The sequence below is a fragment of the Mastigoproctus giganteus genome, chromosome 7, assembly GCF_048544385.1.
Source record: "Mastigoproctus giganteus isolate SK-2022 chromosome 7, ASM4854438v1, whole genome shotgun sequence".
In the NCBI taxonomy this organism is placed as follows: domain Eukaryota; kingdom Metazoa; phylum Arthropoda; class Arachnida; order Uropygi; family Thelyphonidae; genus Mastigoproctus; species Mastigoproctus giganteus.
Window position 1 is genome coordinate 44,338,984 of NC_143581.1, and position 19,337 is coordinate 44,358,320.

The 19,337-nt window shown below is 39.5% G+C and overlaps 1 protein-coding gene across 2 annotated transcripts in view; it reads left to right on the plus strand.

Moving 5' to 3' along the window:
* Positions 1-19,337, plus strand: part of LOC150082854 (uncharacterized) — a 614,617-nt gene that overhangs the window by 584,704 nt on the left and 10,576 nt on the right. For both annotated transcript variants that reach the window (XM_090377632.1, XM_090377631.1), the window contains exon 9: positions 1,072-1,197. In XM_090377632.1, the coding sequence (XP_090233758.1) occupies positions 1,072-1,197 (126 nt within the window). The remainder of the gene's footprint in view (positions 1-1,071; positions 1,198-19,337) is intronic.

The following is a 19,337-nucleotide window of genomic DNA, read 5'->3' on the forward strand; positions in this document are numbered from 1 at the left end:
GCAAAAACCTTGATCGTGTGGAATTAACTTTCGTTTTTGCGCTTCAGTAAGTCACTGTTTATGGAAGAGATTAACTATATATTTAACGAAAAATTTTTTCGGCTGTACTCACAATATGCATTTTCTGGCTCTCTTCGCTCTGAGCTGTTGTAAAGGAACGTTAAACTGGTCGCTGGCTCATGCAAGCATACATGCGCACCCACATAGCTGTAATTTATAACAGCAGTTCGTGCTAAGTTATGAAATTCATTGAATAAGCAAAAGCACTAAAACTAAACGTCACCCTTTTTTTGCATGGATTCTTAAAGGCAGATTCATTCGTTGATACAAATTCCTGGTTACTTTCTTAATATTTCCTGATTGCAAATTGGTAATTATTTTTTGTAAAATGTGCTGTATTTTACAGTTTCCTGCAATATTATTATATATTTTGTGTGTGTCTCCTCCCTATCCTTGTTATTTTTAAGGGGTTGTCTGTTATTTATTTCATTATTTTATTTTTTTGATAATTTAATTTCATACTTATTTTGCGCCTATTTGAATTGTGTTAAAATGATTCAACTTGTTGATAAAATTATCTTTTTGAATAAGCTGTGGATTGTATGTTTGACCTTATATATAAAATTGAATTGTATTGTATGTAAATACGGTATATCCTTTAATCAGTCATCTGTTCTATATATATTAAACTAACAATTTTAAAATAATAGCAGAATAAAAAAAAAAAAAAAAAAAAAACTTTTACCAGAAGACATCATCGTATTCAAAAAGCAAGCATATCACTCAGTCCCAAAATAAGCGAAGAAAGCCATGTTAACTCGTTTCACAGCGGTACTTCGACGTGGAATGGACAGAACATGTCCTGTGGACCTCCCGATCCTCGATTCTTGAGATTCAGCAGATGCTTTCCAATACTGACAAGACCCAACTTTTTTGACAGTCTCACATTTCGATCAGTGAAAATTTTCACGATATTCTTTGATACTGCATGATATTAATCGGATATGCTTCATTTCATATGCTCAATTCTTTCATTTATTAACACATTTTCCGTTCTGTTTTCTATTGTAGATACGTGTGATAAGAATTCTGAGTTCAATTGCGACGACGGCACGTGCATCGACAAGTCTCTGAAGTGCAACGGCCTCTACAACTGTAATTACCGGTATGATGAAGATCCGTCCCTCTGCACACCCGGTACAGTTTCACTCTGAGTATTTCTTGAAATTTTTCCACAATTATTATGTATCTGAAGATTGAGTATTTAATCGGTATCACAACCACAAACAATAGTTAGCCTAGTTCTCTGACCACTGTTGTTTTTAATTTTCATAAACGACATTGATGAAGGGATAGAGGGCGTGATGTCTAAATTTGCAGATGATGTTAAAATTGGGAGAGTAGTTAATGATCACTGTCAAGCTGAGCTTCTTCAGAGAGACCTAGATAGACTTCAGGAATGGTCAGAAAAATGGCAGCTGTGCTTTAATCCAACAAAGTGTAAGGTATTACACCTGGGAAACAGTAATCCCAAAAAAACGTATTCACTTGGTGGAGTTCAACTAAAGCCAGTACTGGAGGAAAGGGACTTGGGTGTTACGATACGGTCAGACATGAAATTCTCTGAGCATTGTAAACAGGTTGCAAGGAAGGCCCATGGTGTCCTATCGATGGTCTATCGAACTTTTGCAAGTAGAGATAGGGACGTGATAATCCCATTATATAAGGCTTATGTTAGACCACACTTGGAATACTGTGTTCAAGTATGGAGACCGCACCTGAAGAAAGACATCGAGCTTCTTGAAAGGGTGCAAAGAAGGGTAACTCGCCTGGTGAGATCGGCAAAAGGGCGTCCTTATGAAGAAAGACTTCGAATATGTGGGTTGCAGAGTTTGGAAACTAGACACCTTAGAGGAGATTTGATGAGGTGTTTAAGGCTCTGAGAGGCATCAGTAAAATGAATGAGGACAAAATTTTCAAGATTATAAATGATGCTAGAACTAGGGGACATAAATTCAAGTTACGGGGGGGAAATGTTTAGATTGGATTGCAGGAAGTTCTATTTTAGCCAGCGAGTTATAAATTACTGGAATAAGTTGCCTTCATGGGTGGTAGAGGCCGACAGTTTGGGGAAATTCAAAGGGCATCTGGATAGTACTTTCGGGTAAGGGAAGCACATAGGATGATAGGTTTAATTTCCTTTTTATTTATTTTTTATTTTATTTTTTTTTATTTATTAATTATTATTATTTAGTTATTTATTTATTTATTTTTTTTTTGTTTTTATCATTGTTTTGTTCGGATTTTTTTTTTTTTTTGGCTGGTGCAGCATAAGCCATAGGCTTTCTTGCACCATGCGGCCGTTACTAATACTAATACTAATTTCCACTACTGTAAACAGCTTTATTCAAGACAATATCAACAAGTCCAATGCATAGTAACCAATACAATAAAACGTTCACATTCTGTCCTTCTAAACTCAGCTATTTCATTCTGGTATCTGAAAGATATGTGCCGCTTGAGCGTCAGTAAGCCTATTTCTAAGAGTGACGTACGACCTATGTCTCTAAAGGTCTGACTTGCTATATTAAAAAGAATACAAGAACAAACTGTCGGCGTTTGTTTTCTTCAGAGAAATCCCCCCCCCCCCCAGGTTTATACACCATTTGCAACTTTGCTGCAGGGCATCGAAACAATATAAAGAAAGTTCACTTAATTTTTCACTTAATTTTTGCGAATTAAGTTTTACTGACTTTAAAGTGAATATGAATTACACCCAGACATGGACATTAGCCAAATCAACCAAACCGGGAATTCAGACAATCGGTTTTTTAAAACCACTTTGGGCACATTTTTCAGAACATTTGTAACAACAAGACAGAGATAAAGGTACCGTATAAACTGGCATATAGGTTTACCTTTAAACCATAAAAATCCGCTAAAATTTTAAGATCGACTTATTGCCGAGTATAAAATGCCAAAGTTGAATTAAAATCGCGTGCTATAACGTTAGCAAGAACAAATTAATACCAATAAGTTTACATTTTATTACACACATTTAGAGATATTTAGAAAACTTTATTCAATAACTCGATTTGGAAATTCGCATATCTAAGTTTCTATATGAAAGATATTAAAAAGCAGCGACTAAAAAAACTGAGAGATTATTAAAGGGGTACCTACCTATCCTGAAATGCATCCCACTCAAACGTGTACACTTAAACTCGACTGGGCAAAACAAAAAAAAAGCGAAAAATAAACAGAGAAAATTTAAACAAAGTGGCAAGAAGAAAACTACTAATTTCAAAATTTCATTGTCGATTGATATTATATCTGCAAATCACATGAATAATTTAATCATTGTATAGTAAATAATTGATATACACATTTACACCGTAGGTAAATGTCTGAGAGCTGCCTGACAGTCTAAGCCATTGAAAACCCAAAATCTGCTTGAAAGTCTTAGAATTGTGCGTGTGAAACAGATGCCAAAAAAGTAAAAAGGAAGTGAGCTTAACTTTATCCTCCGGTGTCAGCTTAGCTCTTGTTTTTAAAGTTGGATCCAAGCTGAATAGTTCTAACATTCTTTTTAAAGTGAAAATCTGTGTTGTTAACTCTGAAAGTGGAAGCCGAAGAAGCTAAAGGAGAGATACGAGATACTCGTATTTGCTATGAGTGAGGACAAACCGAAGAAAACAGAGGACCTGTATGACCCAACCGGATGTGATGGGTAACCTGGCATTTATTTTTACAATGCCAAGTAGGCATAACGATACTCCGCATACCAGTTTGCTGTAAGTCTGATAAACAGGTCTCCCATCCCTTTTTTTAATATCTGAGAAACTGGTCGACTTTATTTTTAATCGTTTTTATACTGAATTCCTCATATATTATATAAATATCCATGTCTTGGACAATCTGGTCCAATTTATTCTTGTAATCCGTTCTGTCTAATAAAACTATTTTGTCACCATTATCGGCCTTCTGTATGATTATTTCATTATTCTAAGTGTTCTAGTAGTCTGCAACTGGGCGTGGGTTTTATTAGATTTACATCTTATTTCGGAATTGATCACTCTAACTGCTGGAAAATATTGTTCCTCTGAATCATCATTTAATTTCAACTGAGTTTCCACTTGTATAAGATCTCCGCCATAATGCAAACAGAGTGCCAAACTGCAAAGGATTAAGTTCTGAATTGCTGAACTGTAGCATAAATAAATTTACGATATTAGTCAAACGCGGATGTTTTGTATTTGTGTTTTGTTAAGATTAACCTTTTCTATTCCGGTCTATTTTTGACTAAATTGACCATAGCTTTGAGCTTGCATTTATTGAACTGTCAAAAAAAAAGCCAATGCTCGCACGTTAGAAACTGCTTCAAGGTAGTTCCTAACGTCCATACTTATACAGGACTATGAACAATGAGCCCTTCCAGCATCTTTTACTTATTTCCTGTTTTTATGGCGAAACAATTAGGCTTAATAGCAAGGCGAAAAAGTCACAATACACTGCAATTCCAGAAAAAAATATTTGCTCAGACGTTACACGTTAGTTTTCAAAAAAATTGCCAGGCAAATGCAATTATTTCGACGTTCGCTCGCTTAAGTACGCAATCCACTTTCAGAGGATTTCGTGATATTATTAGGAAGTAAGTAAAAGATGAAAATCTAATATAAACAAGACTCACTCAAGGGATACTAGAACACATAGTTTGAATAATGAAATAATCATAAAGTCAATAAGGGTAACAAAATAATTCTATTAGAACGAACTAACTACAACAAGCAACTGGTTCAGCTTATTCAAGACACGAATACTCACAAGACAGATGAGTTATTCGGTATAACAACAATTAAAAATAAAGTAAGCAGCAGTCTTAGTTTCAACAGCCAAGGAGTGAGGAGCTGTTATCTCCTCATGTATTAGTCTGATGATAAGATCTGGAAAGGGTCCCCAAACGTACCTTTGAATCAAATGTAGTGTAATTAGGTCATAAGCACTTAAATAAACTAACTTTGAATTATTCATGTGATAGGAGTCATTATTTAATCAGTTCTAAAAATACATAAGTTCGGTTAAACATTATGTCCGGCTGTTTTGTACAAGTCTTCTGTACTGCTTTCTCCAGTTTTTCCTCACCCATAACGCGTGTCGTTCTGGGTGTGAGTAGACCCATCCCCTACATAAATAATCCAATTAACTCGTAACCAACTTAACACGTAAAATCAGAGTTATTTTTAAGAACACAGATATAAAACTCATCTTCTCATCGTATTCAAAAGATGGCTTCACGTTTCAAAATTTACCCATGGAAATAGTGATTCAAACAATATATAGTAGATATATTATTAGTTTCCAGAAAGATTGCCAAGCTCGATACGTGCACTCACCTTGAATCAGCTACAGTCGCACTGACATTTCTGATATGTAAGAATATGCACAACGTGATGGCGACTAAAAATTGTGCGTTATGGAAGCCCTTGCCATAACTAAGTATAAGTTAGAGTATCTGTGCATATTGGATGGCAGACACCCAGTCGAATTTTCCAATGGCTGGTGCTTAGCTGATCCAAATACAAAATATCCTCCAAATACAAAAATCTCCTTCCGCACACAGGATCCTAGCGATTTCGAAAACATTAGTTGTCTTCTCACTGCGTTTTTTTTATTTTTCCCATTATTTATTATTATTTTTTTAAACTTTTGTTTGTTTCTATGCCCAGTTATATGCGGATTGCAAAAGCGAGTTATTTCAATAAAACGTTTTCTAAATACATGTGTAATTTAATAAATAGAATCTTTTTTTCGGAGCTGTAACTTTAGATAGTAATACATACATACGTATATACAGGGTGGTCCGCAATTCGTGGGACAACCGGCAAGAGGCTGATTCTTCATGAAAAAATAAATCGAAATTGCAGAATAAAATTTTTTCATATGAGACTTCTTATTTGAGAAAATCGACTTTAAATGTTAATTGAGTATGCGTGCACTTGACTAAGTGTAACATTTCTTTACAGTGTCCAGCGCGTACTTTAACATAGGATGTGTAAATTAAAATGAGACACGATATTTCCTTTTATTAGTTTCGGAATTGTTGCCCATTCTTTTGCATACAAAGCTGGGCTCTTCTCACTAGATTATCTTGAAGCCTTTCCAGTGTGTTTCGAGTTTTTACGTTTCGAACGCCAGTACAATCCTTTCCTTCAATTGTACAAGATTGATGATGTCTTCGGATTAAGCGATTGCTTTGATATGACCCCATAAGTAAAAGTCTAAAGGTGTCACAAACCCGAAGACCGTGGTGGCCAAGCGATTGCTCCGCCACGACCGACCCAACATCCGTACCGTTCATTTAAAAAGTTCCTCACTTCTGAGTAAAATGAGCTGGGGCACCATCATGCTGAAAAATCATAGTTCTATTATCCAGAGATAAATTTTCCAATAGTCCGGGTAACTCGTCGCATAAGAAGTGTAAGTACCCTTAAATTATCTGGAAGGAAATAAGGTCCCACGATTTCGTTACCGATTATACTAGCCCAAACGTTCACGCTCCACCCTTCTTGAAAATGCGTTTCAACAATAACGTGAGAATTTAAGTGCCACCAATGCGTATTATGTACATTGAAAATTTCGTATCGTGTAAATTTGGATTCATCGGTCCATAAAATTCGTGATAAAAATTGTGGATGCATAAGTAACCAATGGAAGAAAGTCATTCGTGGAACAAAATTACGAGCTCTTAGTCCTTGCACTCTCTGGACATGAAACGGATGCATCCTGTTCTCACATAGTACGCGAATAATTGTCGACCTACTAATGTTATGCCAAGAAGAAAGATTTCTCGTACTAAGACAAGGATTATTATTGACATCCTTCATAATTTCTTCTTCTGTATGATTAAGCAGTCGTCGACGATGTCCGTGATTTTGATGCAGAGAATGGAACGAACCACAGTCGGACAGCGTTTGTTCTACTTTTTTTGAATTACTCGTCTGTCTGGATGACGACAATTGGAATCTCTCTCTCTCTGTTATAATTTTCTGCAGCAGAAGCATTTCCAGAACATGCTCCTAATGCAAGAAACATGTCCGTGTATTCGCCATTACTGTACCTTGCCATATCGATGGGTTGATAGAAACTGATAATAAGTAAGGTACTAAGACTGATGATGACATTGTATCATAAACACGCCAAAAATTGTGACACTGTATAAAAACAGAAGAGTAAATAGTGGTCGGTATCGCGTTCCGCTCAACGGCGTCTTAGTCAAGTGCACGCTACTCAACTAATATTTAAAGTCGATTTTCTCAAAAACGAAGACTCATATGAAAAAATTTTATTCGGCAAATTTCGACTTATTTTTTCATGAATAATCAGCCTCTTGCCAGTTGTAACACGAATTACAGACCACCCTGTGTGTGTGTGTGTCTACACACACACTGAAAGGACAGAATTCATGGGATACCTGGTTCCTGGGCAACGCGACGCTGTCACCCCTCTCGCTAGTAGACGAACTTACCGCTTGGCAGGTACAGTGCATTATATAGGTACACTGCATTCGCATAGACGGTAATTCGTTGTCAGTATGGATAAACGTCGTGAGTTAACCGACTTTGAAAGAGGGATGATAGCGGGTGCCCGACGCACGGGTTACTCTATCGCGCAGGTGGTACAGAAAGTGCACTATCCCAGTTCGACAGTATCAAGGGTGTATTAGAAATACGCCATTTCAGAATAAATCTCATCTTGGACAGCGTTGTGGCGGAGAAAGATGGTGGATGAACATGGCCGTCGACGTCTGTCTCTCATTTTTTCAGCTAACCAGAGAGCGACAGTGGCACAAATAACCGCTGACTTCAATGAGGGAAGTGCCAAAAACGTTTCCACCAAGCGATCATTAGGCGCAATATGTTATGGGATCCGCCAACCCACCAGAGTCCTATTGCTAACACAACGACACAGGCCTCTACACCTGAACTGGGCCAAAGAACATCGGCACTGGACCTTGGATGATTGCAAACGGGTCTCCTGGTCCGATGAGTCCCGTTTTCAGCTATTTCGAGTGGACGGGAAGGTGTGTATCTGGCGGAAACCGCATGAAGCTATTCGCCGGTCATGTCAACAAGGAACTGTTCAGGCAGGTGGACAGTCGGTAATGGTCTGGGGTGTGTTCAACTGGCGCACGTTGAAATCTCTGGTTTGTTGTTTGTTTGTTATTTGGTTTTTAGAAGCATTAGCAACTAAGGCCATATTGCTCCGGGGACATTCCCTGACCTTTCCGCATTCTCGTATTTGGTGGTCACGGGCTCGAACCCCGGTCTAATCAAGAAGCGTGTGCTACGCACTGCTGCTCCTGCCCACCTGGGTACGGAGGCGCCGAAATCTCTGGTACGTCTTGATGCATCTCTTAGTGGTCCAGGTTATGTGACCATCTTTGCAGACCATATGTATCCCTTTCACAGTCATCGTGCACAGGGCAAAGGACTCTTCCAGCAGGACAATGCGCCTCCCCACAGAGCGGTTCTGACTAGAACATGGTTCGAAGAGTATTTCGCAGATTTTACACCATGAAATGGCCTCTCCGTTCACCGGACGTGGACCCTGTGGAAAGGTCCATTCTAGCTTTGGGTCCTCCACCCAGGAATGCGACGGAATTATAGACAGCGGTGCAGCCAGCATGAATGGAAATACCTTTTGAACGCTTTCGTGAACTAGTGGAATCAATGCCTCGCCGTGTGATTGCCCTTATCCGGGCGAAAGTTGAGCTTACCTGTTACTAGGTAGGTATCCTATGATTTCTGTCCACTTAGTGTATATATATACCGGGTGGTTATAAAATAAAGTTTCCCTATTCAGGAGACCCTAGATAGCGCTGTTAAAATCAGTGGGTATGGGGAAGCGATCTGTAGAAGAAAAAAAAATTAGTTCAAATTTCCACCACAAGGGGAGAACTTGGCAATGTAAACATGAGATGGAATACTTTTAATATCAGAACTTGGAAATCTACAGATACTGTTCTATGTGCTTTCCTTCACTTGAGATGACATTCTGAAAACGGAGGACTGCGTGCGACACAGTTTCGCGTAGCATCTCATTGGGGATGTTGGCTACATGCTGTTTAATGCTTGCTTTCAAATCGACAAGCGTCTGTATGCGGCCACGGTAAACTCTGTCTTTCAGTTATCCCCATAGCCAGAAATCACAGGGATTGAGATCTACTGATCGGGCTGGCCACAACTGCGGAAAGTCTCTAGAAATGATGCGATAATTTCCGAATGTTGAACGGAGAAGTGGGGGAGGACCATCTTGCATGAACACTACAGTCTCCAAGCATTGCCTTTCTTGCAGAGTGGAAATAATGTGATCTCTTAGAAGAGCACAGTACCGTGCACTAGTAACCGTACATCTTACGGGGGAGGGAGACCATGAGGTGTAGACTCTTCAAAGAAAAATGGTCCGATTATAAACTCTGCTGTGAATCCACACCATACTGTAACGTATGGACTTTGCAGTGGTCTTTCATGCACAGCAGATGGACGAGCATATTCGGCAGTTTTGTGCATTTACAGCCCCATGAAGAGTGAAATGTGCCTCATCAGACAACAAGATCATTCGAGCCCATGTGTTGTCAAGTTCCATACGAACCAGAAATCGTACAGCAAGGTCTGTTTGTTGTTCTTGATCACAAGACTTTAGCTCTTGCACTACGGGAATCCTGTACGAGAACCAGCGTAAAATTATTGGGAGCACTTTACGTACAGTAAACCAAAGAGGGTTCGGGTCCTTTGACACACCTCTGGCACTAGTGACTGGTAGTGTTTCGCATCCTTACCATTGAAACCACGACTTCATCCATTACCTCCGTTCCAATACGTGTCGTCCCCTGCCTGGAATTACACCTAACTCCCCCGCCCGGTCGCTTCAAATCTTTTAATTAGTTTTCGAAACTCCACTGACGTGAAATATCCTTTACGCAAACCTTTAAGTTTCCGATATTCACGTAGTGCTGCATTAGCATTACTATTATTCTGATAGAACAGTTTTTCTAAAAGAGCCATAATGGTTATTGACGGTGGCGTTGGCCTTTCTGCTTTTATCTAACAGGATGTCATTTGCGTAAGCAGCGTGTCTTGAAGTAAATGACAACTTTTACATATGTGCAGCGCCGTTTTCCCCTGGTGGCGGAAATTAACTTTTTTTTTTTTTCCCCTTCTACAAATCGCTTCCCCATACCCTAAATGACATACCCACAGATTTTCACAGTGATAGGGGAAACCCTGGATACCGCCAGTAACATACAAAATTACTTTGAAGTGCTAACTCTAACCGTTTTGACACTAGGGTCTCCTCAATATGGAAACTTATTTTTCGTAGGTCCTACTTTTGCCCTCAGTACAGCAGGTATCCGACGTACCATTGATTTAAAAAGCTGTCGGAAGCGTTCAGGAGGTATAGCCAACCAAGCTGTGTGTAATGCGGTCAACAATGCAGGTATGGAGGTGATTGGTGTATACAGACGCCTGATGTGCCTTTCCATAGTGTCCCACAAGTGCTCTATGGGATTGATATCGGGAGAGTTCGGAGGCCAATCGATATGCTGGAAGTCAGAACTGTGTTCCTCAAACCATTCCTGCACATCAAGTGCCTGATGGTTCAGCGCATTGCCATTCAGGAAAAAGTGTAACATAGCGGAGTGTACACAGTCAGCAAGCAGTTGACGATAGCGGAGACCACTGGATGTATGGTGGCAAAGTGTCCTTGCGAGGTTCCGGGAGGCTGGGGTATCCATTCCAGTGTACAAATTAATTACTAGCTACTTTACCAACCGTAACATTGTTGTCTCTTCAGGATTTGGTTCCGTTATGAGACAGGTTACCCGTGGCTGCCCCCAGGGATCCATTCTTGGCCCGACTTGTTGGTCCGTGGTCCTTGACGGGTGGCTTAAACAAAATCTACTGTATGGAAATAAAATTGCTTACGCCGATGATTTGGTCGTTCTAATCCTTGGCAATTCCAGACAGGAATTGGAGGAACGTGCCAATGAGGCCCTTTCTGATCTTAACTGTTGGTGCAAATTGCACAAACTTGAGATCTCAGTCTCAAAGACCAAGCAGATGCTGTTCAAGGGGCGGCTTGATGTAAATAGACCTCCTACTATTAAATTATGTGATCATTCCATAGGATTTGTAACCTCATATAAATATCTTGGAGTTATATTGGATGATAAGTTAAATTTTATTCAGCATTCAAAATATATACTAAAGAAGATTAGGATCATAACCAGCAAACTGATTCAAATTATAAAACGTTCTTCGGGTTTAAAACCTAGAGTTTTAAGAATGTATTATGAATGTATTTTTCTTCCCATAGTTTGTTACGCTGCTGGGGCCTGGGGACACAAATGTTCCACAAAAATGGTTGAAAAATATCTCTTGCAGGCACAGCGTTTTTTCCTCCTTGCTATTTCGCGTCTTTGCCGTACTGTCTCTACTTCAGCATTATTAGTTATAAATGGGAAACTTCCAATTAAATTTGAAATTTATCAAAGTTTTTTGTTATTTTATAAAAATCGTGGTCTTGCAGTTCAAGTAGAACAATTTACAAATGATCTGACATTAACTAAGAAAGATGAAATTGCACGATTAAGAGCTCAGTTTAAAATTGCTTGGCAGGAACAGTGGAATCTTGATACAAAAGGTAAACAAACATTTGGGTTCATTCAAACTGTGGAGTTTATCAATCAATCCAGTCGTCTCTGGTTTTCTTTAGGACTAAATGTTGGATTTCTTGTTTCAGGCCACGGCAGTATAAATTCTAAGCTTTTTGATCTTGGTCTGGTTGACTCCCCTAATTGCCTTTGTGGTGAGGTGGAAACAGTAGAGCACATTATATTGAACTGCCCATTGTATACAGACTTAAGATTTTCTCTTCAACTTCATACCAATGTATACTCCAAAAATGACTTTCCGATGCTAATTTCAACTCTGGAGAATCTTGGTGTCTTTTCTTCCTTCGCTGAGAAAGTGTTTCGGCGGAGAAAGAATATGATTTCTTCTGGACTAGTGGTCTAGAAACATATTTATTTAAAGAAGGTAATGGTTTCATTGGTAAAATCTAGGATGATAAAACCATACTTGCAATTTTGTTTTAATCTTGTAAAATTGTTAATGAACAACAGCTTACATACTCTTTGTAATTTAGTTTTCATAAATCTCAATTAGAAATTATTTTGGTGTTGTTTTTTCCCTCTCTCAGAGAGAACTGTCTTTGAGAGTAAGGGTTGTACTGTCGGAAGACTTGTCTTGTTCCTTTAGATAGTATTCTCATAGTTGGTTATACTGTCAAAAAAAAAAAAAAAAAAAAAAAAAAAAAACCAGTTGCTTATACTGTAAAAAAAAAAAGTTTTGACAGACCAACAATTACTGATTGAGTAGATAATAGTTAACTATGAAAGTAATGTGTGACTAACGCTTGGATGTAAACTTACTTTACATAATGTCTTGTTATATGTTGTAACAATTAATTCTATTCTGTTATCATTAATTTTGTTGGAGTATTATTTTCTTTATTTTCCTTAAAGAGAATATCCTTTTGAAGGAAATTTCATAGCATGGCTGGGTTTCGCGAGTCTCAATGTCCTAGTGGATGTTGGGACTTGTGAAGTTATGTTATGTTGTGTTAAATAATTATGAGAGTTGTTTTGACTTTGGGTTCCCTCAGAAAAGTTATTTGAGGTGTATTATTTTGGTTTTGTATAACCATATATAAAGTAAACGTTATCCTATTTTCCTTAAGTTTCAGGAGTTTAGTGAAAATGGAGTTAATGAAACAAAATAATATTAATTTTGGGGCATTGGTTTAGTGTGTCAGAGGGCTTTTGGAGTTTAGGATACGTAACTTAGTTTACCGGTAGGGAGGACATATTTTGCCCTCCGCTTTTATATTCTACTTTCTTCCTTTCTTTCTTCTCCTCTATCAGTTATCCCTCTTTTACCCTTCCTAACACTTAGGATGCCTTGGCATCTATAAAAATGATAGTAGTCCCTGGCTACCTCCTCGTGGTTAGGGACGGGAGTCTGGGGGCAGAAGGAAATTGCTTCTGCCTTCAGACTGCAAAATGCCAGGAGCCGGCTTACAACATACAACAGAACAAACATAAACATACAGTAAAGAGTTCAAACATTTATTTCGAAAGAAACATTTTTTTTTTTTTTTTTTTTTTTAAAGATGCCGGCTTAGCAATATTAGCATTAGCATTAGTAGAGGCATTTGATGCAAGAAAGCAAGCTTATGCAGCATCAGCCAAAAAAAAAAAAAAAAAAAAAAAAAAAGTAACATAAATAAATAAAAATAACCACTTCCACTTCACCCCTCTGTTCGTTCGAAATACCTGTCCAGCTGAGCCTTAAACTTATTTAGGCTATCAACTTCCACGACAAGGGATGGAAGTCTGTTCCACCCACCAACCACCCGCTGGCTAAAGGCAAATTTCCGCACATCTATCCTACATCTGTCTTTCCTCAATTTGAATTTATGCCCTCTCAGGTGATTTTTCTGAGCTAGAGGAAGAATCCCATCAGCATTGAGCATGCTCAAACCATTCAAGGCTTTGTACACCTCTATCAGATCACCCCGCTGGTGCCTAGTTTCCAGACACTGTAATTTGCAAAACTTAAGCCTTTCTTCGTAAGAGAACCCCTTTGTCCCATTCACCAATCTAGTTGCCCTTCTCTGTACTCGTTCCAGCAGCTCTACATCCTTCCTGAAATGAGGCCTCCAGGCCTGTATACAGTACTCTAGGTGTGGCCTGACCATTGCCTTATACAAGGGAATAATCACCTCCTTATCCCTGCTAGAAAAATTTCTATATATCATTGACAATACACCATGAGCTACTCTTGCAGCTCGTCTGCACTGCTCAGAGAACTTCATATCTGCCTGCACCACCACCCCCAGGTCCCTTTCATTCTCTACCACTGTCAGTGTAGTACCACAGAGTTGATACGTTGCTCTGGGGTTGCTGTTTCCCATATGTAGTACTTTACATTTGTCAATGTTAAACTTCATTTGCCACCTCGAAGCCCATCTGCTCAACCTTTCCAAATCCTGTTGCAGCAGCATAGTGTCAGTAGTGTCCTTGACAACCCTGCCAACCTTTGTATCGTCTGCAAACTTGGACATTAAGCCTGATATACCATCATCAATATCATTTATAAATACAGAAAACAATAAAGGCCCCAATACTGAACCCTGAGGGACTCCACTAATAACATTAGTCCACGATGAGCAGTGTCCATTGATTACCACTCTCTGTCTTCTCCCCCTCAACCACCCCTTTATCCATAGCAGCAACTTGCCTCCAATGCCACACTGCTCCAATTTGTGCAGCAGTCTTCCATGTGCAACAGTATCAAAAGCCTTTCTAAGATCCAAGTATATAATATCAAAGTTATTCCCTGCATCCAGTTCTTTTGTGACTGCATCATAGTATCCAATCAAATTGGTCAGGCAAGACTTCCCCTTAACAAAACCATGCTGTGTCCTAGCTATAACTGAAGTCTTGTCTAGATGATCCTGCAGTGCTTCTTTCACCAGTGCCTCCATTAATTTTCCGGGAACAGAAGTTAAACTCACAGGTCTATAATTACTTGTGTCAGCCTATATGCTGTTAGAAGACATAGCGGCGTATAGGGGAAACCCTGGATCCCGCATAGTAAACATAAATACTTGAAATACATAAATACTTCTACAAATCGCTTCCCCATACCCTAAATGACATACCCACAGATTTTCACAGTGATAGGGGAAACCCTGGATACCGCCAGTAACATACAAAATTACTTTGAAGTGCTAACTCTAACCGTTTTGACACTAGGGTCTCCTCAATATGGAAACTTATTTTTCGTAGGTCCTACTTTTGCCCTCAGTACAGCAGGTATCCGACGTACCATTGATTTAACAAGCTGTCGGAAGCGTTCAGGAGGTATAGCCAACCAAGCTGTGTGTAATGCGGTCAACAATGCAGGTATGGAGGTGATTGGTGTATACAGACGCCTGATGTGCCTTTCCATAGTGTCCCACAAGTGCTCTATGGGATTGATATCGGGAGAGTTCGGAGGCCAATCGATATGCTGGAAGTCAGAACTGTGTTCCTCAAACCATTCCTGCACATCAAGTGCCTGATGGTTCAGCGCATTGCCATTCAGGAAAAAGTGTAACATAGCGGAGTGTACACAGTCAGCAAGCAGTTGACGATAGCGGAGACCACTGGATACGTTGTTCCACATGCACCAGGGGTCTAAGTTCCTGCCAGTGAAACATGCTCCGCACCATACAACCGCCTCCACCGGGCTGCACTTTTGATACCATGCATGATGGATGAAGTTGTTGACGCCAAATCCGTACACGACCATCCAACGGTGTGGAGTAAATAACGTGACTTATCAGACCAGCACACCTTCCAGTCTTCTAACGTCCAACTTGCATGCTCTTTCCGCCAGGCGAGTCTTTTACGCCTATGAACCTTGGTTAGGAGAGGATGTCATAGGGGGCGTCTGCTGGTATAGCCCATATGTGCGACGCATGGTCATGCCACATATTGTTCCGGGTTGACCCATGTTGTATTGGGTAGTCAACTCTTCAACAGTGCTGCGCCTGTTCGCGTCGTCGAACCCAGCGCTCACCTCTAACATTAATCTTTCGCTGGCTGACCTTTGCAGTTTTGCGTCGGGTCGTTGTTTGGCCATTTTGACGCCAGTCCTGATACATTTTAACTTCGGCGGCTCTCGAATACCCCACCAGTTCAGCCGTTTGGGAAATCGAGGTACCAGCTCTTCGAACACCCACAATCTGTCCTTTTCCAAGTCCGATGAATCCTTTTACCCATCACGCTCGTAATTTTATTAGCTACTGAACCACTGACACCTTATCTATGCTACCTAGGTCTTCTAACTCCGCACTCTTGTACCTCACGTGGTCAACGGGTCACATTCAGTTTTCATAGGGGTGGTGATTATTTTATTTTATTTTCATCGATGACCCTTATTTTTTTATACACATACATACAACACACACTCACTATTTCCCCATTATAACTGTAGAATTTTTTTTAATATTCATCACACGAAAACACAATGGAATTCGTGAGTTGTGGGATTGAATTTAGTTTACGAGGAGCCTGTCAATTTCTTACAGCAACGTGCATCCCTATTAAGCCTCTATATATATATATATATATATTTTTTTTTTTTTTTTGTGTGTGACAACATCTATAGCGGCACCGAACAATGAAGTGTAACGGAAGTTTAGCAATCAGGTCACACCTACCCACGCGACTGGTGGAAAATGTGATGTGAAATACTGAAATTAAAGCGATAGCATACGGGATCACGGTAGCCTTGTGGCAACGTTGCCGGCTTGCTGAATAGCTGATCGCGGTTCGATTCCAGCTGCTACCCTTATGGGAATTTTCCCAGGGGCATTCAGCTTGGCGGTCTCAAACCGTGGTTGTGAGGTTTTTCACCGGGATTGACTCCGGTTTTCCCCTGACAACAGGCAAACCGTCCTTCGCGACGAGGGATACATGAAAATTTGATAGGGCTAGGGACGCGAGTAGACTAAACTCCGCAGCGTTTTCGTTGCGGACTTTACTCTTGAGGGAAGGGGTTAGGGGGAAGCCGCGCCACCATCATGAGGTGGGTTACGAGCAATCTATTTAACAAACATGTTCTGCTCCTTAAAAGGATGCATTAGATTCCAGCTGCAGCTAAAATGCATCGATTAAAATGCGAATAATTATGCTGTTCAGAAAAAATCAATTGCTGGGGTTTGCACTTGCTACAAAATAAAATAATAATAATGTGTGCAGAGCATTTCGTTTCTGCGCATGTCAGCAAGCATAATATCCAATGCTACAGTATATGGATAGCCCATGTGATATATATTCCAAAATAAGAAAATAATAATAATCGCCGGAATTCTATTGATGTGATTTTAATGAAACAGGAAGGATCGACAAATCTTTCTTACTGTTCAAAATATAAAATTTCTTTGAACTCCATCCACTGGGAAGAGTTATTACATGCAGACGGACGGACAAAGAAATAATAATTGTAGCATTTCTATTAGTCCGGTTTTAATGATATTTGGAATGCTCGACAAATCTCTCTAAGAGGTTCAAATATAAATCCGTCCCGAGAGTTGATTTGTTACATGCTAGCGGGCGGTAGGCGTTGCAGACGTCACAATCATACTTCCTTACGATTGTGCCGATGTAGTCTTGATGTCACAATCATACCATACCATACTTTACTTTTCATATAGTAATTTTGGACCCCTAATATCTAGGACCCTAAGTTTCCGCCAAAACCAGCCATAGCACGTACTTGCAAACAGATAAAGTTATAAGCCTTAGTTATTCCAATACCATCACGAATACAAATCAGGTGTATTCCACCGTGGTTTCTCTTTACCTCAGCAACCAGGATATGATAATATGTTGGGCCGTCTGGGAATGCATTCTGCAGGAGTGGTTCTAGAAGCTGACAGTTACCTCTCCTTATGTCCCTGACTGCAGGTCGTTGGGTTAAACCCAATAGAACATTTGTTGGATAAGGTCAGAAGAGACATCAAGTAAACAGTTCCTCGTGAAGAGCATTATTTAATCTAGCTATACCAGGGGAATGTTATCATAATCTCGTGGAATTCACATCAAGGCGAATCGCTTTCCGGATGGGATTCCCTATCCAATACTAGGATGGTGTTCTTAAAGAATTATTTACTGAGTATAAATCTCATCGGTAGCAGTTAAATATACGAGTTTTCTTCAAGTTATAAGATATCCATCCAGGTTTATTTCTCACAAAATAATTGAAGTATACGCACAGGACTGCGTTTAGTCTAACTGCCAATTAATTCTAAATATTTTCAAAAGATGGCAGCACAGTGCAGTATGTCACGTTGATTGCAGCGACCTAAACAGTATACTGTTTATAATACTTAAAATGGCGTCCTTCACTCATCAAGAACCATATCATTCTCCATTAAGATCTCACAATTAGAAATTTTTCAGCTCAGTGGGTTACAAGGTAGCTTTCTCAAGAACAAAAAGACAATCGTGTCGACTTCTGTAAAGCAATGCTCACTTGAAATGCTGCAGTGAATGGATCTTTGGTTTTCCTTGAATATCATGATGGGAAGATATGGGTCTATTCAATTCAGAAATGAAACATCAGTCTGCCCACTGGAAGCACATTGATTCACCACCGCTCAAAAAGTTTCATGTTGCTGCAAGTGTAGAGAAAATGATAGTTGCTGTTTTTTGGGATATTGGTGGAATAATCCTTACACATCGGGTACTGAAGGGCACTACAGTGACAAGAAAGTCATACGAAGAAATTCTGAAGAAAACGTTCCTCCTAGAACTTCAGAAAAAACGTCCACACAGACTGAATGACATTCGCTTCCATTAGGATAACGTCTCACCCCATCGTTCTAGAAATGTGCAAAATAATTAAAAAAAAAAAACACTGAGATAAACCCACATCCTTTATACTCGCCTCACCTTTCATCTCATGACTTGGTTGTTCCCAACGATAAAGGATGCTCTTCGTGGCAGATTTCCAATCCGACAAGCAGCTGCTTTTGCCATTTACCAATGAGCCGAACATACCTCCAAAGAAAGCTTTGCCGCGGCCTTCACAGCTTGGAAGAAGAGGTGTGAAAAACGCGCACAGCTTCTGGGAGACTGGGTTGAAAAGTGAGGCAAGTGTCTCCTCTGCGTCTTATGTACTTTATGAGACCTTATAACTAGAACGCACCTAATATAAAAAATAATATGAAAAACTAAACGTAGAATAAGTACTATTTTCTTTTTATACTCCGAGATTGTCATGTATGATGAGGATGGAGAGTACAAGAATGTTATAACATTCCGTGGCATCACGTTGGTTTTAACACACACCACGTGTCTATGTTTACTCTGACCAATTGGCAGTAACAGCTAAACGTAGAAGTGTTCATCATAAAAACAGCATGACTATTCCAACAATGATTTCGCTTTCGAATTTAAAGGTATTCCTTGTTAATATAAGAGCAATTTTCTAATATTTTCATGTGTTTTGCAGAATAAGAACTTTATACAAAACTAGTTTGGAAAGTTTTTCATAAACGACTCCGTTATAGTAAATTTGTTAACGAAAAAAAACCCTGAAGATTCACATCTTTCCTCTTGTAGCGTGCCTAGCATAGAAAATGCTTAATAAAATATGCTCACTTAGGAGAACGAAATAAGATTTCATCCTCTGTTCCACTTTAGACCTCTATAAAATGTC